This window comes from Ascaphus truei, chromosome 5 (assembly GCF_040206685.1).
Source record: "Ascaphus truei isolate aAscTru1 chromosome 5, aAscTru1.hap1, whole genome shotgun sequence".
NCBI lineage: Eukaryota > Metazoa > Chordata > Amphibia > Anura > Ascaphidae > Ascaphus > Ascaphus truei.
The window spans coordinates 97,576,145-97,596,057 of record NC_134487.1 but is presented as its reverse complement, the minus strand read 5'-3'; the positions used below and the strand labels follow the sequence as shown (position 1 = coordinate 97,596,057).

At 48.9% G+C, this 19,913-nt stretch overlaps 1 protein-coding gene across 2 annotated transcripts in view; it reads left to right on the top strand.

Moving 5' to 3' along the window:
• The window catches only part of MYRFL (myelin regulatory factor like), a 180,813-nt gene that overhangs the window by 107,488 nt on the left and 53,412 nt on the right, over nucleotides 1-19,913 (top strand). For both annotated transcript variants that reach the window (XM_075600257.1, XM_075600258.1), the window contains 2 exons: nucleotides 9,836-9,899; nucleotides 14,734-14,813. In XM_075600257.1, coding sequence (XP_075456372.1) covers nucleotides 9,836-9,899; nucleotides 14,734-14,813 — 144 coding nt within the window. The remainder of the gene's footprint in view (nucleotides 1-9,835; nucleotides 9,900-14,733; nucleotides 14,814-19,913) is intronic.

The window sequence follows — 19,913 nt, the reverse complement described above, 5'->3', positions numbered from 1 at the left end:
GGGGTCCCCTAAGGCTCATGGGATCTGTAGTCCCTGCTTAGAGCCCTTGCTTCATGGGTGGCGTTCTCGCGCGCTTGTACTGCGCATGCGTGAGCTAACCAGAGCCTCCCGTCACCTCGGCAGTCTGTGCATGCACAATGCAACTGGCTCCCGGCGGCGCCCTGCACCGAGAGCCGCCGGGAGCTCCGCAACGCGACCGCGGCCCTAACAATGGGCCGCGCGCGTCCCCGGCAACCAGCCGCATTCCAAGGAGGAGCGGCTGCTGTGAGTACCCGGAGGGGGGGTGCGCACGGAAAGGAAGACCTGGCTACATCCTCCCCCTGGTAAAAACCCCAACGTCCTCGCATGGAACACAACTCAACCATGTACAGAAATTATATAATAAAAATGCAGTTCAAAATATAACTTAGCACATTCGCATTGACTTTATACGATGTTGCACAATTCTGTGAGCATCACAATCACAGATTGGATTTTGCTCCGAGACCACTGCTGAGCCTCATAATGGGGTGCCCCAATTTGATCATAGGTTACCCGATTTGGAGGGTACCTGACTCTTTGGCTCCTTCGGAGCTGTTCTTCTGCAACTCCCTCGGGGGAGTAATAAACACAGTCCTGAGGCTCAGCCTCTTCCCTTGAGGGGAGAAATGTCTCTGAACAGTCTCTGTTAGGCACAAAACATGGGCTCTGTGGATCCAAAGGCTGGCCTGTTGGTGCCACCTTAGTAGGCGTTGGCCTACGGGGCCCTTTACCCGTAGCTCCTCCGGGAGATGCCCCTTCTGTGGAGTAGTCCCTTTGAGAGGGTCCTTCCATAGGATCTTCAGGAGTTTCAGAGTGGGTTTCGTTATTGACCCATCTCTGATAAGTCGGACTCACCGTTGAGCGGTGTGGCCAGTAATTCCATTTCCTCATCTCCCACTTGTGGAATGGGGAGGAGGTAGTTACAGTGCCATACCTTTACCCGGCCTTCAGTGTCTTTGATGCGATAGACCGGGAGGCCAGGCATCTGAGATTCTATTTCATATACACCGTCTCTCCATCGATCGGCCAATTTGTGTTTTCCCGGGACTCCCAGATTGCGAAGTAACACAGCGTCTCCAGGACGAAGTTTCCGATATTTGACCTTATGGTCGTATCGCCTTTTATTGTCAGCATTCAACTTAGCTGCAGATTTCTCAGCCTGTTGGTAAGCCTGTTGCATGCTGTCTTTGAGTCTTTGCACGTATTTGAAATGAGTAGCGTTGTGTATCCCATCTGTCGATACGCGAAGGCGTACATCTACTGGCAGTCTCGCCTCTCGTCCGAACATGAGGAAGTAGGGAGAGAATCCAGTTGACTCGTGTCGGGTACAGTTGTACGCGTGAACCAAGGCCTCTACATGTCGACTCCATTCAGTCTTCTGAGCACCCTTTAGAGTTCCGAGCATGTCCAGAAAGGTTCGATTAAATCGTTCTGGCAACGCATCTCCTTTGGGATGATACGGGGTCGTTCGTGATTTAGAAATGTTCAGCATTTTGAGCAGTTCTCTGATCAACATGCTCTCGAAGTCCCGACCTTGGTCTGAGTGAAGGCGATTGGGAAGACCGTAGTGAACGAAGTACTTCTCCCATAATACTTTTGCCACTGTGATGGCTTTCTGGTCTTTCGTGGGGAAGTACAGACAAAAAAGCGAAAAGTTCCCCCCTGAATGCACTCAGATCGACCTAATTGATATGATGTGGTGAATTAAAATAATTTAATATATCAACAATCAATATAAAATAGTAGTTGTACAGAGGGGTGTCGTAAACAAGTCCAAGACCACCCCCAAATTACATACCAAACGTGTTACCGTTTTAACCGTATGACGTATATACACGGAAAAAGGGTAAGGACGAAAAACACTGCACCTAAGTACACTGGCATATAGCCTCGGTCTATAAATGCCTCTCAATGCCTGCAGAACTAAGTACAAACCTACAGTAAGGCAGCACTTATATCTAATAAACCAGCAGTCTCAGATAATATAAGACTGTAGATACTGAATCTGAATTATTACACTTTACTGATCTGATTACTCCTTGCTTTCAGTACTTATAGGTATTTTAACTATTACCCCTCAAGGAATCTTCTCCAGATTCAGTATCGACAGTCTTATATTATCTGAGACTGCCGGTTTATTAGATATAAGTGCTGCCTTACTGTAGGTTTGTACTTAGTTCTGCAGGCGTTGAGAGGCATTTATAGACCGAGGCTATATGCCAGTGTACTTAGGTGCAGTGTTTTTCGTCCTTACCCTTTTTTCGTGTATAAACGTCATACGGTTAAAACGGTAACACATTTGGTATGTAATTTGGGGGTGGTCTTGGACTTGTTTACCACACCCCTCTGTACAACTACTATTTTATATTGATTGTTGATATATTAAATTATTTTAATTCACCACATCATATCAATTAGGTCGATCTGAGTGCATTCAGGGGGGAACCTTTCGCTTTTTTGTCTGTATATCTCTTTGTCCCCTTTTGCACCAGATACGATCTTTAACCATCTAGCTACTTACCACTTCCTGTACTTCAGCTGATGCGGGAACCTTCCCTTTCCCTCCTCTTCCCTACCCCTTCCCCCGCCCCATATTTTTTGTGGGGAAGGCCTGGGCATACCGGGTGTAATGGTCCGTGATGACCAGCACATTGCATATTCCCCGGCTATCAGGTTCAATGCACAGAAAGTCCATACACACAAGATCCATTGGGCCAGAACTCTTCAGATGGCCCATGGGTGCTGCTCTGGTAGGCAGGGTCTTGCGTTGTATACACCGAGTACAACGGCGACAATGGTGTTCTACGGCCTCTCGCATCTTGGGCTAGAAAAAGCGGTCTCGGACCAACCCAAAGGTCTTCTCCACACCGAGATGTCCATGTTCATCATGTAGGGACTTTAACACCATGTATTGCAAGTTCTTAGGGAGGACTAGTTGTCGTCTATCCGGGTCGTTGTGGTATTGCACCACCCGATAGAGTAAGCAGTTTTCGATTTCGAATTTGTCCGCTTCCCGCATGAGCGAGGCAACCAAGTCGTTGGGAGCACGCTTCAGAAGGGCTGGATTCTTCTTTTCAACGGCTTGCCTAATGATACTAATGACAGGATCTCGCATTTGGTAGTCTACCAGATCTTTCCACCGGAGCACTTTGTCATGAGTTATGTTCATCCCCTTTGGATCGCAGTAGGCAGCTGGGACAGACTGCGACTGGCATCCCAAGGAATCCGCAACCCGTAATTCTGAGATGGCCACTTGATCGTTGATCATGGCGGCGGTGCTACAAATAGCTTGCACACCTGGTCCTGGAAGTTCTTCCCATTCTTCATCATCTTGAGTAGCCCTTAGCCCTGGCCGTCGGGAGAGGTCGTCAGCCCCGACATTCAAGGGTCCCGGCTTATACTTCAGGGAGAATCGGTATATGTTCAGAGCTGCCAGCCATCGGTGTCCTGCTGCATCCAATTTGGCCGAGGTATTGATGTACGTGAGGGGATTGTTATCCGTCCTTACCTCAAACGTAACACCGTAAAGGTAATAGTGGAGCTTCTCGGTGATCGCCCACTTGAGAGCCAGGAACTCAAACTTGTGGACGGGGTATTTCTGTTCACTGGGTGTCAGACTGCGGCTGATGTAGGCTACAGGCCGAAGGCCCTCGGGGTGCTTCTGGTGCAGGACGGCACCCAGTCTATTGAGACTGGCATCCACATGCAGAACGTATGGCTGTTCGGGATCAGCATACGCAAGCACTGGCGCGTTGGTCAGGCACTTCTTCAATTTCAGGAAGGTCTGTTCACACTCAGACATCCATTTATCACCAAACGGCTGGCGGGCCGATACGGCCTTCCTTCCTGTATCTTCAGGGTACATCTTCAACAGATTGTTCAGGGGTTTAGCTCTACTAGAGTACCCTTCCACGAAGCGACGGTAATACCCACAGAACCCCAGGAAGGATCGTAGTTCCGTGACATTCTCAGGCCGCGGCCAGTTCACGACCGCTTCCACTTTGGCTGGGTCGGTGGCGATTCTTTGAGCAGACACGTAGGTCACCGAGGTGAGACAAAACCGTCACTTGTTTAGGGACAATTTCAACCCTTCCTTCCCAAGACGGTCTATCACTTTAAGCAGCCGCTCTTCGTGCTCTTCCAGGGTCCTTCCGAAGACAATGATGTCGTCCAGGTAGACGAGACACTCCCGAGGGTTCATGTCCCCGATAGTCTTCTCCATCAGTCTTTGGAAAGTAGCAGGGGCCCCACATATACCTTGGGGCATACGTGTAAATTGGTAGAACCCCAGTGGGCAGACGAAGGCTGTTTTCTCCTGATCCTCTGCATTGATGGGTACCTGTTGGTACCCGTATCGTAGATCGAGCACGCTGAACCATTGGCTTCCGTTCAGAGCATTCAGGATCTCTTCAATGCGAGGAAGGTTGTACTGGTCCGGTATCGTACGGTTGTTCAGGGTTCGGTAGTCGACACAGTCGAACGGATCCATTCTTCTTCCGTATCACCACTATGGGAGAGGCGTAAGGACTCCGAGACTCCATCAATATCCCAGCGGTCTCCATTTCTTGCAAGACGTTCCTTACATCGTCCACATCTCTAGGGGCGATGCGACGAGAGCGTTCATGGAACGGAGTGGCGTTACTCAGTCTAATGGCATGTTGAGCGCTGCGACTGCACCCCACATCCATCTCACTCGTGGAGAACACCGTCCGTTGTTTATTCAACTGGGTCGTTAGCCGCTCTTTCCACTCAGTGGGCAATGTCGACTCACCGAAGTTGAAGTCCAAATCGACTAACCGCTCATCCACTGCAACAGCGTTCACCTGAGGAGTGGTTTCCACAGGGCTGACCGGATATATGCAACCCAGACTCTGTCCGGCATCAAGTTCCATTGGGAATGGGGAGATGTTCTGTACATATACGTAAGTTCGTAGAGGAATCTTAGTCGTCCACTCCCTTACTTCGGGTAGTACCCTATAACCTCTCTGAACTTCTTCCTCAGGGGTACTCTCCAGAGAGAAGAGCTGATCGTTCTCATCTCGCTCGGGATAACAGCATCAGACGGCATTCGTTGCACTCCCCCTGGTAATATGGTCGTCAGTCCACGTTGACGATTGTAGAGATCCCCGTGACGCTCCAAGGCATATACCCGGTTGCACTCTTCTCGTAGGACGGGGTCTAGGAGCGAATTGGCCAGCGGCAACTCATTGGTCTCTTTCAGGTATGCTCTGATTACAGCTTGTACTATATCAGTATTGGTTCCCAAGATGATCAGATACTTGCACTGGTCTTGGGGCTCCGGGCATACCATTCCCGCTACATGCATGGGGTGTCTCTTGCCGGTGTTCAGTTGGAGTATTTCCAGTTGAACCCTTACAATCCCATCGATGGGGTAGTCTTCATTACTTAACCCCCTAACCTTCATGTGTTCGGCCGACCTCAGGGGGCAGTGTCTAAGGTGCTGGTCATAGAACTTGCGGTATATAATGGTCACTTGGGATCCAGTGTCCAGTAGGGCAGATGGATAGATCCCTTCTAGGACAACAGGCACGATGGCTGAGGGGCCTACTTGACTGTAAGCTTCCCTTGGTAAGACGTCATCACTGGGACCGGAGTTAGAAGGAACATCTTTGGTTCCAGTAGGAGTTTCTGGGTCAGACTCTGCCCTTTGTACGCGGCAGACCATTGACCGGGCTGAATTTCCTATATCGGGAGGTTCTTCCTCCGGAGGGTCCTCCCTCTCCGGGCAATCGGTGGAGAAGTGGCCCTTCTTCCCACAGTTATAGCAAACTACTTCGCGGCGTTCAGGACGACCTTTGTACGTAGAGGCTGATCTCTCGAAGTTACGGCCCTTCCCAGGAGGCGATTTGTGAGCCACCTCCTTCCCCTGGTTGGAAGATTTCTTGCCCTTTGTGGCAGAGGGAGCAGAGGTGTCACCCTTGATGGTATCCTTGGTTTTTCTGGATTCATGAAAATGTAGCTGCACCTCGTGTCTTCTGATGTGACACAACAATTACATGTAACTGGGTGGTACAGCAGCGAACTGGGTGGCCCGCATCATTATAGCTATGTTGTGATCAGGCAATGACCCCTTTAGTAGCTGTTTGAATCAGTACCGGTCCACTTCGGCGACTGAAATGATGTCCAAAAACAGGAGGGTCCCCAGTGACAGCTGTAGTTTGCGGACGAACGGAGACAAATCCTCTCCTTCTTTTTGACGAAGAGCTTTGAACTGGGCCATCAGCTCATCCTCGTCGTCTTCTCGGGTATAGAACTGAGTGAACATTTCCACCAGTTCCTTTGCCGTAACTTCTCCTTCCACTTCACGATGCGTCCGTACCAGTTGGGAGGCTGGGGCTCTGAGGCACTCAACCAACCTCTGCCTTTTGCTGGCTTCGGAGCAGGACCACTCCGCTATTGCTTGGAGAGTATGGTCCCTCCATGTCTCAATCCCTTCTTCTCCTGAAGGCGTCGGTAGAATCCCAGAAAAGGCCTTTAGTTTCCAGTAGCTCTGTGCTTGGGTCGAGATGGTTACAGCTTCTATTAGTTGGGAGGCTATCATATTCAAGTAAAGACCTCCACTAAGGGGCTGACTACTATTGCCAATTCCTACGCTAGGCAGGGTTGGGAGACTGGCTGACCATCTATCAGGAGTAGGCGAGGTGGGTGGTCTCCCCGCCCAGCTGCTGACTCCCCCGAAGCCGCTCGGGGTGAAGGAGACCTTGGGGGGGCCTACCCCGTGAGGCGTACTGGTCATCCGGGGGGTCGTGGTTGGCGCTGCACTGGCGGACGGTTCTTCGGGAGCCTGTGGGTCAGGGTACATCATTGGACAGTCCTCTGTGGAGGGTTCTGGTAGGTTTAATACCTGGGGAACAGTCTCTGGAGTTATGTCACATTCAGTGGCCATGAGGTAGGTGGCTCCCCTGCCGTCAACATCAAGTTTGTAGTCTATCACCCGGGCAGTGGCCAGTCCCGGACAACTTCTTACGGACTTCTACACGTTACGCACACAAGTATCATTGGATACTCCTGCCACGGCAACCACGCGCCTTGGGGACACGCGGTGCGCCAAGGCCCAGTCGATTACCTCTTGCTTTGATGGCACGGACATGATGGAGTTCAAATTGGACAATTGGACAAGGAATAGGGCACCCCAGGTAGAATCTCAGCAGCGCCTCCAAATGTAACGGGTATTCCCCCACCCAATAGCATATAGTATGTGTGTGCGGGGAACTTAATGTTACCAGGTGTGGTGCTTTACCTGTTATGCTCACAGGAGGCCTAAACCTCCGCCACAGGGAGCCTGGGGCACATATAAATAATAGGAGTAACCTCGTATTCAGTGCAGCGCCTCCACCTGTGATGGCTCCCACCAGAGGAGGGAGTGGTTCGTCCCAGGACAATATATATATATATATATCACACACACAGCATGTAAAACAACCAATAACTTTACTGTAGCAACCGTACTTATTCATATATATCAACAGGTGTCCCTCTCTAGAGGAGACACTACTACTGCGTCACGCAGGACGCTACCCTCTTTCTCCGGGTGATCCCACCCCGTGTCCAGTAACCCCACACACTATGTCCTCCACCCTCAAGTGAGATAATTATGTGTGTGACTGCGCAGCCACTATGTCTTGTATGGATAGATGGTATAGTTGGTGCACTTGAAGATTACCTGCCGAGCACTCCAGTGCCCGGGCCTGCCAAGGAGCTTCGCAAAGGATCCTGATGACGAGTGAATACAGGAACTACCGTCCGGGGCGATCCCACCCGGATGGCTGCTGCAGCGGCAGCGGAGGTCTGAGCCCAAACCTCTGGATGGGCGCGCAGCGTCCGCTGTGTCCCTAACTGACTCTGGGTAGTAAGGGGCAGGGTCCCTAACCTGGGGCCTGTCCCTGAACAACACAACACTACTGGTGACTCAGGGCTATCTGGGGCCTAGGGGGCTGCTGGCCTAGTGCAGGGAGTCACTGACTCCTGCACCCTACCTCCTTCCCCTAGCTGCTCCGGTCACCAACTGACTAACGTGCTCAGAGCCCGCGAAATGTATCAATCCCTTTGTGCAGGGAGATACTCTAGCCCTATTGGCTCCCTGGCGTCACGTGGGGTCCCCTAAGGCTCATGGGATCTGTAGTTCCTGCTTAGAGCCCTTGCTTCATTGGTGGCGTTCTCGCGCACTTGTACTGCGCATGCGCAAGCTAACCAGTGCCTCCCGTCACCTCGGCAGTCTGCGCATGCGCAACGCAACTGGCAATGGCGGCACCCTGCACCGAGAGCCGCCGGGAGCTCCGCAACGCGACCGCGGCCCTAGCAACGGGCCGTGCGCGTCCCCAGCAACTGGCCGCATTCCAAGGAGGAGCGGCTGCTGGGAGTACCCGGAGGGGGGGTGCGCACGGAAAGGAAGACCTGGCTACATATATATATATATATATACATTTTTTTTTTCAATGTTACCTGAACCTGGGGGTCCCTCTGAGCTGGACCATGCTCTGGGACGCAAAGTTCCTTAGTGTGTCCACTGGACAAGAGTACTTGACCACTGAGCACAATATACCGTATCCAGCAGAGTCAGCCTCACTCCGGATGCAAATAGAAAACCACGTCTTTGTTTTCTATTGGTGACCCTATAGTCATATTTGTAGTTTGTGTGCCGAAATCAACGCAAGAAACTACATATATCTCGGGAACTGAAGGCTCCTAATAGAGTCGGGCAATGGAACATTGGCTGTAGGAGTCCCCAATTCTTGTAACGCTAAAACAAAAACGCTGCTTTAGACCTACAGGTATTGTTTTTTCACCCTGTAAATCATGACATTTAATTGGTTTATATTCTTCAACTAAGCACAAAAAGTCATATATAATTTTTGTATCCCTCCTCATAATTTCTCCCCCTCCTCCTCCTCACATCACCTTCTCTTTATCTCCGTCATCATTTCTCCCCCTTCCTCCTCCTCACCATCACCAGCTCTCCCTCTCCCCACTCAGCTCTCTCCCTTTCCCCCCAGCCCTCTCCTTTCCCCCCAGCCCTCTCCTCTCCCCCTCAGATTTCTCCCCCTCAGCTCTCTCTCTCACTCAGCTCTATCCCCCCTCCTCAGCTCTTTCTACCCCATGCATACCTTTGGCAGGAAGGGGATGATGGTACACGGTGGTGGTGGGGAGTTGATGGGAGCGGCGGCGGGCCGCCAGCGTTGAGCAGAAGAGCAGCCAGAAGAGGAGGTAGGAGTTGCACTGAGGCAAACAGGACAGCACAAGGTGAGGAGCGCGCTGTGTCAGCAGTAAGAAAGACTTCCGGGTCAGACCACCAGGGCGCGCTCCTCCCCGGCTATCCTGCTTGCCTCAGAACAACTCCTACCTCCTCTGCCGCCTGCTCTTCTGATCAACGCTGGCGGTCCACCACCGCTCACATCTCCCTGGCGCCACCACGTACCGTCATCTTCCCGCCACCGCGTACCATCATTTCCCTGCCGACGCCGTGCACCATCATCTCCTCCCACCTGCCTCTGCTGACAGGCGGGGAGAGCGGGCTGCAAAAGAGCGCGGGCCCTCTGACTTTGCCTGGGTTAGAGCTACGCCCCTGTGGCTGGGCATTCCTTAATCTCTTATGTTGACCAAAGTAAACTGGAATGAGTGAAAAACTCAACTCAGTGAAATGAATGGTTATCCGGGATATGTGTTACATAGGTGCTGCATAATGTGTCATGTGAATAATCAAGGTAGAGAGACCACTTTTGGTATGTAGAACCAGAAAAAAAGCACAGAATAAAATCACGACTAATTCATTTCAACACATTTTTTTTTTAAACAGGGCATTTAGTGGAATAAAACACGTTTCTCTTCAAAGGAAACCAGTGCCAGTGAAAGTTAAAAAGGTCAGTGGCAGTAAAATATGAACAGCATGGCGAATTTGTGGCAGAATTTGTGTGTAAGTAGACAAGTTCTTCAGTTTATTACATGAGCCACGGCTAAAAAAAAATCTGATCAGACTAATCACATCCACCTGTGTAAAGAGTAGAGAAATGTCAGGAAGTATGGATGGAGAGATTTGTAAATGGATTCATGTGAAATATGAGTTTCTGTATTTTGATGCCAGCAGGTAGAGTACAGCATGTAGTCCTCTTAATATGGGCATGAGCCCGGAAGGTCTCCCTGCTGAGAGGTCAGATGGTATTTTTATGTAAAGACACAAAGATACCATTTCTATTCATCTGTGCCACATGCCTTAATGTGGAGCTGTGACCTTATCATTTTCCTCTCCGTGGTTTGTTTCTGCGTTCTATGCCATGGAGGGTAATGAATGCACGGTGTGAAGGAGACTTTAGCGTAACTCCTGTCTGTTCTGATTATTAGCAACCGCCTCTACAGTATCTCATGCATGGCTGCAACACAGGCAGAGTTATGTAAAAGATACATTTAGAATATTAGGGGGGAAAAAGCAATGTTATGGAATAGCAACTCTATCGATTTTCTCGAAACCCCCCACAGATTGTATTGTATGTCTTTATTTGTATAGCGCCATTAATGTACATAGCACTTCATAGTAGTAAAACATGTGGTAATCAAATAAATAACAGATAATATAAATAACAGATCATGGGAATAAGTGCTTTAGACATTAAAGTAACATTAAGGAAGAGGAGTCCCTGCCCCGTGGAGCTTACAGACTAATTGGTAGGTAGGGAGAACGTACAGAGAGAGTAGGAGGGAGTTCTGGTAAGTGCGTCTGCAGGGGGCCAAGCTTTATGTATCATGTGTTCAGAATATTCACAGTGCTATTCATATGCTTCTTTAAGCAAGTGGGTCTTAAAGGTGGATAGAGAGGGTGCTAGTCGGGTACTGAGGGGAAGGGCATTCCAGGGGTGTGGGGCAGTCAGTGAGAAAGGTTTACGACGAGAGAGGGCTTTAGAAAGAAGACATCCTTGAGCAGAACGCAAGAGTCGGGATGGTGCATAGCGAGAAATTAGGGCTGAGATGTAAGGAGGGGCAGAAGAGTGTAAAGCTTTAAAAGTGAGGAGAAGAATGGAGTGTGAGATGCGGGATTTGATCGGAAGCCAGGAGAGGGATTTCATGAGGGGAGATGCTGAGACAGATCTAGGAAAGAGTAGAGTGATTCTGGCAGCAGCATTTAGAATAGATTGCAGGGGAGACAGATGAGAGGCAGGAAGGCTGGACAGCAGGAGGTTGCAGTAATCAAGACGGGAGAGAATGAGGGCCTGAGTCAGAGTTTTAGCAGTCGAGCAACAGAGGAAAGGGCGTATCTTTGTTATATTGCGGAGGAAAAAGCGACAAGTTTTAGAAATGTTTTGAATGTGAGGGGCGAATGTGAGAGAGGAGTCGAGTGTGACCCCTAGGCAGCGTGCTTGGGCTACTGGGTGAATGATCGTAGTTCCAACAGTAATATGGAAGGAGGTAGTAGGGCCAGGTTTGGGAGGAAGTATGAGGAGCTCTGTTTTAGCCCTGTTGAGTTTAAGGCGACGGAGGGCCATCCAGGATGATATAGCAGAGAGACATTCAGAAACTTTGGTTTGTACAGCAGGTGTAAGGTCGGGTGTTGATAAGTATATTTGTGTGTCGTCAGCATAGAGGTGATATTTAAACCCAAAAGATGTTATTAGGTCACCTAGAGAGAGTGTGTACAGAGAAAAGAGAAGAGGTCCCAGGACAGAGCCCTGGGGTACCCCCACAGAGAGATCAATAGAGGAGGAGGTGCTAGCAGAAGAGATACTGAAAGTACGATGGGAGAGGTAGGATGAGATCCAGGATAGAGTTTTGTTCTGAATACCAAGAGTATGGAGAATATGAAGGAGAAGAGGGTGGTCCACGGTGTCAAATGCTGCAGAGAGGTCGAGTAATATGAGCAGAGTGTAATGACCTCTGTCTTTGGCAGCATGGAGGTCGTCAGTTATTTTAGTGAGGGCTGTTTCCGTGGAGTGAGCAGTGCGGAAGCCAGATTGTAGAGGGTCTAGGAGAGAATAGGTGTTGAGAAAATGGAGCAAGCGAGAGAATACAAGACGTTCAAGGAGTTTAGAGGCAAAAGGCAGGAGGGAGACAGGTCGATAGTTAGAAAGACAGGTAGGGTCAAGCTTGCCATTTTTGAGTAATGGTATGACTGTTGCATGTTTGAAGGAGGATGGAAAGGTTCCAGAGCAGAGGGAGGAGTTAAAAATGTGTGTGAGCGTAGGGATTATAGAAGGAGCAAGAGATTTTAGGAGATGGGATGGAATGGGGTCGAGAGGGCAAGTGGTAGAGGGAGAAGAGGCGATCAACAGTGACACATCCTCCTCTGAGACAGTGGAAAAAGAGTCAAGGAAGGCAGGAGGAGAGTTAGGAAGAGGTGTAGGATGGGAGGAAGAAACAGAGGGGATGTTCTGACGTATGGATTCCACCTTTTCATTAAAATAGTCAGCAAAGTCCTGAGCAGAGATGGAGGAAGGAGAGGCAGCTGAGGGTGGTTTGAGTATAGTATCAAAGACAGAGAACAGTCGGCGTGGGTTAGACTTGTGCATGTTGATTAGTGCAGAAAAGTAGGCTTGTTTAGCTTGTGAGAGGGCAGAGTTGAAACAGGATAGCATAAATTTGTAGTGAAGGAATTCTGCGAGAGTATGAGACTTCCTCCAGAGGAACGCAGCATGCGCGTGTGGGAATTTAGCCAGGGTCTAGGGTTAGAAGGGTGAGGGCGGCAGAGAGAAAGCGGGGCATGTAGATCAAGAGAGGAGGACAAGGCAGAGTTGTAGTTCCTGACCAGGTTGTCAGGGTCTGTAGCAGAGCTGAGAGAGGAGAGGGAGGAGTGTAAAGTGGACTCAAAGTCAGGTAAGTGAATAGAGCGCAGGTTTCTGCAGAACCGGGGGGTAGATGGAGGTGGAGAAGGGGAGAAGCGAGAGAGAGAGAATGAGATGAGGTGATAGTCAGAGAGAGGAAAAGGGGAAATGGAGAAATCAGAGAGAGAGAATTTTTTAGTGAAACCCAGGTCTAAGTAGTGGCCATCCTTGTGGGTGCTGGCTGCAGTCCACTGTTGAAAGCCAAAAGAAGAGGTTAGAGAAAGAAAGCGGGAAGCCCAAGGGAGAGAAGGGTCATCAATGTGGCAGTTGAAGTCCCCAAGGAGAAGAACAGGGGAGTCTGAGGAGAGAAAGAAAGAGAGCCAGGATTGAAAGTGAGAGAGAAAGGCAGAAGGGGGATGAGTAGAGGTAGGTGGGCGATAGATGACCGCCACATGGACAGGGAGAGGAGAGAAGATCTGGACAGTGTGAGCCTCAAAGGAGGGAAAAGCAAGAGATGGAGGAATAGGAAGGGTTCGGTAACGGCAGAGAGAGGAGAGCAGGAGCCCCACGCCTCCACCCCTACCATCAGTGCGCGGAGTGTGGGAGAAGGAAAGGCCACCATAGGAGAGGGCAGCTTCTAGAGCAGTGTCAGACTGAGTGAGCCAGGTCTCAGTTATAGCAAATAGGAGCAGAGAGTGAGAGAGAAAAAAGTAATGTACAGAGAGGAACTTGTTAGAAAGGGAGCGAGCATTCCAAAGGGCACAGGAGAAAGGGAGAGAGGAGGGAGGGTGGCAGGGGATGGGTATGAGGTTGGAGGGGTTGACACCAGAAGGAGTAGAGGTTGCAATTGGCAGGCGAGGACGAGCGCATGTAGAAATAAGGGACCAGGATTGGGAGAGATATCCCCAGAAGCAAGGAGGAGAAGCATGGAAAGAAAAAGGATGTGTGAGGATAATTTGCAGGGGTGTGTTTTAGTGCAGGGTGTATAGCTGTGTGGTGTCAGAGGACGCAGGTAAGAAAGGAGTTCATGTGAACTGAGAAGTGGGGAAGGAAGGAGAGATGGAGATATATGAATAGAGTTTGAGACATACTGAGGCTGGTAAAAAGAAGTGCATAATTTGAGAAGAAGTGAAGTCACAGCAAATATAAATGGTAAACGCAGCATCACAGCAGTAATGATGCAGTCTGGTGTAGATGATATCCTCCTTTCCAGCGTAGTTCAAATGCAGGAATCAGGGGCTGTTGGGGTGTTCACTTCTTCCTCACTTCTTTTGTCCTTCCTTTTAAACTTGAGTTGTTCAGTAGTCTTGCCACTTATAATGGGCCACTTGGAATATGGGCTGCAGGCAGCATAAGGCTGTTCTATCTGGGGTTATATAGGCCTAAAAAGTCACCTGACAGTGTGGTTCTGTCTGCTTAATTAGCACATCTGAAGCACATTCAAACAGATGGTTTTCTACACAGGGTGTTCCCTGCCTAGGTAGCAACACTTAATTTGACTAGGGGTTGACAGAAAACAGCATTCAAATATGTTTTTTACCTAGCATTGTCACTTGCATATACTATATAATACACACAGCAAAGGCTTCAATGAGAGGGTTTAGAGATGTTGTATTAAGAGGAAAGAAGCCTGCCAGGAACTAAATGCTAGGAATATTATTCCGTTTTTCTAACACCATTGCAGAAATACATGTAACAACCCTGATTATTTATTCTTGGTTTTCCGTACTAGTTTCGAACTTACACAGACACATTTTGTACTTTGATAATGCGGTTTGTTTACCCACCTTGTCTTGTTCAGCCTAGTGTAAAAATATCACGTATTTCAAAACTAAACTAGTTGGAGCTGTTCATGGGCAAACACAGCAGGTTTGATTTAAATGGTGTAGCTGTTACATTCTGTAATTGTAGTCTTGTCATTCACTTTTAAACTTTATACCTTTTCCAGATACCAGAAAGACAACAACAATGCTCAAAAAAGGTTTTCCAGACCACCGTCATTGCTTTGATTGCTGTTATGGCACTTTGGTAAGTAAACAGAACATTGTGTACATATATACATATTGTGACAAACGGCTTACTCCGGGGCTCCGCCGTCTGTCCGGGACTGTTAGAACACGGTCTTTTAGGGTAGGTTAAATGATGAGACGTCACGTACTGTTCCTTTAAACAGGCTATGCCTGGTTTATTCAGTCCCAGGCACTGAGACTGCCACAGTTTAAACAGAAAACAAAGCCAAACAAAAAGCTGCTCGTCTGAGCGATAACTTAAACTTAGATGTCCCTGACTCAGAGTTGGAAGTGGCTTGTCCACTTCCACCAACAAAATAAGTACCTTTGCAGTCTTTAGACAAACTAACAGAATGAATGAAGCGATTTGGGAAAGAGGCTTTCTCACCCCTCTGCAGTTCAGCAGCCTTCCAGGCTCTTGGGCGGGGCCCAGAGGAAACAGGAAACAGGTCTTATATACCTGAACTCTAATCAGCATGACAGGTGACAGAAAACAGGCAGCAGACAAACTGTGGAATGGAGTGCCTGTACCACGAGGCTGCCCTGTTCAGCTTAGACAGGACAGAAACTGTTCAGTATCCTGGGAGCCCTGTATATGGAGTTTATTACCAACCCCTGGTTTCTGTCACATATCCTCCCCCCCAGCTCAGACCTCGAGGGGTGAGCGACCATGGATATTAGGGAGTGCATCCTTGACAACCCGTCGGCATTGCCATGTTTGTGCCCCGACCTGTGTTCCACAGAAAATTTAAAGGGCTGTAGGCTTAGGAACCACCTGGTCACCCTAGCGTTCTTCTCCCTATTTTGACACATCCAGGTAAGGGGTGCATGATCTGTGACCAATCGGAACTTTCTCCCCAACAGATAATACTTGAGTGTCTCTACAGCCCACTTTATTGCGAGACACTCTTTCTCGACTATGGAGTAATTTTTCTCCTGGGAGAGTACCGCCCCCAGCCCTACCTCAGATGCGTCGGTTTGGACTACGAACTCTTTGGAGAAGTCAGGTGTGACCAACACTGGTTGGGCACAGAGAGCTTCTTTCAGGCTTCTAAAGGCCTGTTCGGCTTCGGGGGACCACTTTACCATTAGCGGTCCTCTTGCTTTTGTGAGGTCGGTTAGTGGGGTTGCCTTAGTTGCAAAATTGGGAATAAACCTCCTATAGTAGCCAATTAACCCCAAAAAGGTCCTTACTTGTTTTTTTGTGACTGGCCTTGGCCAATTTTGTATCGCCTCTACTTTGAGTGTTTGTGGTTTGAGTAACCCTCTACCAATAGAATACCCCAGATACTTGGCCTCCTCCAGACCAATAGTGCATTTAGCGGGGTTAGCAGTTAGTCCAGCAGACCGAACTGCGTCGAGCACAGCTTGGACCTTTGGAAGGTGGGACTGCCAATCTTCACTATGGATTACCACATCATCCAGGTAGGCGGCAGCGTACCGAACATGTGGTTTTAAAATTTTATCCATCATTCTTTGGAATGTGGCGGGAGCTCCATGTAAGCCAAAAGGCAGCACCTTATATTGAAAGAGGCCGTCTGGGGTTGAGAAGGCTGTTTTTTCTTTTGCCCTTTCTGTGAGGGGAACCTGCCAGTACCCTTTTGTTAGGTCTAGGGTTGTGAGATATCGGGCTTTGCCCAGTCTCTCTACAAGTTCATCCACCCTGGGCATAGGATAAGTATCAAATTTTGACACCGCGTTTAGTTTCCGGTAGTCATTACAAAACCTTGTTGTACCGTCTGGCTTTGGGACTAAAACTATAGGGCTGTTCCACCCACTTTGGGATTCCTCAATTACGCCTAGTTTTAGCATTTTTTTAACCTCTAAACTTATAGCCTCTCTCTTGGCCTCTGGGATTCGGTACGGTTTAAGGTTAACTCGGACCCCCGGTTCAGAGACTATGTCATGTTTAATTACGTTAGTTTTACCTGGCTGTGTAGAGAAGATTTCTTTGTTCCTTCTCACTAAACTCTGGACCTCTCGTTTCTGATGCACGGACAGTGTTTCAGCTATGCTAACCTCTGGGTCAGTTTCTTGATTCTCTGACGGACCTGGGGGTACTAGGGTTAACAAGACCTCTCTATCTTTCCAGGGCTTGAGTAGGTTTATATGGTAAATTTGCTCAGGTTTCCTCCTACCTGGCTGCCTTACCCTATAATTTACTTCTCCCACTCTTTCCAAGACCTCATATGGCCCATGCCATTTAGCAAGGAATTTACTCTCCACGGTGGGAACCAGAACTAGTACCCTATCACCTGGAAAAAAAATTCTGACCCTAGCACCCTTATTATATGTATTCCTTTGTGCTTCTTGAGCTTTCTCCATGTGTTCCCTCACTATGGGTAGGACTGCAGCAATGCGGTCCTGCATTTGGGCAACATGCTCTATTACACTTCTGTAAGGGGTAACCTCGTGTTCCCAAGTTTCTTTGGCTATATCCAGTAAGCCCCTTGGATGTCGGCCATACAATAGTTCAAACGGGGAGAAGCCTGTGGATGACTGGGGAACTTCCCTAATGGCAAATAACAGGTATGGTAACAAACAGTCCCAGTTTTTCCCATCCTTATCGACCGCCCGGCGTAACATGCTCTTTAAGGTTTTATTGAACCTTTCCACTAAACCATCTGTTTGTGGATGATAGACTGAGGTTCTGAGATGCTTGATTTTTAGGAGTTTACATAGCTCTTTTGTTACTTGGGACATAAATGGTGTTCCCTGGTCAGATAAGATCTCTTTAGGAATTCCGACCCGGGAAAACAGAAGTACTAACTCTTTTGCTATGTTTTTAGCAGAGGTGCTACGTAGGGGAACTGCCTCCGGATATCGGGTAGCATAATCTAATATTACCAATATATGCTGATGTCCCCTAGCAGACTTTATTAGGGGTCCTACTAGATCCATAGCAATCCGGTCAAATGGTACCTCTATTATGGGAAGGGGTACCAATGGGCTGCGGTATGCTTTGAACGGGGCGGTGATCTGACATTCTGGGCATGAGGAACAATAGTTTGTAATTTCTGCCAGAACCCCAGGCCAATAAAAGCTTCGGAGAACCTTTTCTTTTGTCTTTTCCACCCCTAGGTGTCCCCCCAATGGATGACTATGTGCGAGGTGTAATACTACGTTACGGAATGTCCGTGGTACCAACAATTGTTTAGTTGTAACTGATTTTCTTTTATCAACCCGATATACTAGGTCGTTCTCTACCTCGAAGTAGGGGTAAGCAAGTGACCTATCTGGTTGGCCATGAGTACTATTCTGGTCCCGTATATTTCCCCTTGCTACCGCTAATGTGGGGTCCTCCCACTGGGCCTTCTTAAAACTCCCAGGACTGACCTCTAGGTCAGCGAGGGTCTTATCCTGTACTGGGGGGGTAAGTGCCTGATCAACATCTTGATTTGGGGTATTCCCTACCAAAGTAGTGATGGGGAAGGGAATTTCACAGCACTCCTCCTTTTCCCCCTTCTTATTTGGGCCCTCGTCAACCTCCATTTCTGAAAAAGGGAAAGGATTTGTTTCTTCTAACACTTCGTTATGGTCTGCTATTGAACTCTGGGCGCTATTCTGAGCTGGGGACCACATTTTTAGAAAATGGGGAAAGTCGGTCCCTATTAACACATCATGTGCCAGTTTGGGTACAACACCCACCTTGAAATCTAAAGAACCAAATTCTGTTTCAAAAAAAACATCAACAGTGGAATATTCATGATTATCCCCATGTATACAACAAATTGCCACTCTTTGTGAACTGTTTACCTGTTTCTTCTTAATGGGCAATAGGTATTCGGACACTAGTGTGACCATACTCCCAGAGTCAAGAAGTGCCCGAACCCTCTTACCATTAACCTTTACAAATGCCCACAGATGGTTATTCAAGGGGTCCTCTGGGCTAGGGCCCATACATTGGGACAACAGCGAATAAGGTTCCACGCTGTTGCATTGCATGGGCTCATCATTTAGTGGGCAGATTTTTGCTGTGTGGCCCTTTCATGACAATTTACACATTTAGGTACATAGTCTGTGTCCCACTTAGAGCCTTTTCCCGGCTCCCCATGTTGGCTATTGCCCTTAGTGTGCGAACCACTGTTGCTGGAGCGGCGTGAAGGTGGTCGCCGCTCTTCAGCGCCCCTTAACCCCGGTACCCTTTTACCGTCTCTGGAAGAGTCCTGGAACCTCGGATTGTGGGGTTGCTCCACGACTGTGGGTTGCGGGTGCTCTTCTGCTGCACTGTACCTTTCTACAAGGGCCACAAGCTCATCCGCATTGTGGGGGTCACTCCGACTGACCCAACGGCATAAGGCAGAGGGAAGTTTCCTCAAGAACTGGTCCATGACCAACCGTTCCACGATGTGGCTTGCTGAGTTGATCTCGGGTTGTAGCCACTTCCGGGCGAGGTGGATGAGGTCATACATCTGGCTTCAGGTGGCTTTATCCATCGTGAAGGACCATGCGTGAAACCTTTGGGCACGAACAGCCGTGGTTACGCCGAGGCGGGCGAGGATCTCGAACTTCAATTTTGCATAGACGTTAGCTTCGGCTGGCTCTAGATCAAAGTAAGCCTTCTGGGGTTCGCCGCTTAGGAAGGGTGCGATTAGACCAGCCCACTCAGCTTCTGGCCATCCCTCTCTCTGTGCCGTGCGTTCAAACGTGAGAAGATAGGCTTCCACATCATCCGAGGGTCCCATCTTCTGAAGGTAGTGGCTTGCCCTGGTCATTTTCGGAACTGGGGCTGCCTCTGCCAGTGGAAGGTTACTGATAGTCCCCCTCAGGATCTCGAGTTCCTGCTGTAAGCCCTGAGCGAACCGCTTTTGCTCCTCTCTCAGCAGGCGGTTTGTCTCTTGCTGGTTTGCATTAGTCTCTTGCTGGGCTATTAACAGCTGTCGCTGGGTTTCACTCGCCTGTTGCTGGGCTTCATTCGCGTCTTTCTGGACAGCGACATTGCGTACCAGCGCACTCACCACATCTTCCATCTTGTTTGGAGAGAGAGAAAAAAAAACCTTTTTTTTTTTTTTTTTTTTTTTTTAAAGTTCTTTAACCCCCAGACCTTTCAGTGTTCTGCCCGCATTCTCCACCATATGTGACAAACGGCTTACTCCGGGGCTCCGCCGTCTGTCCGGGA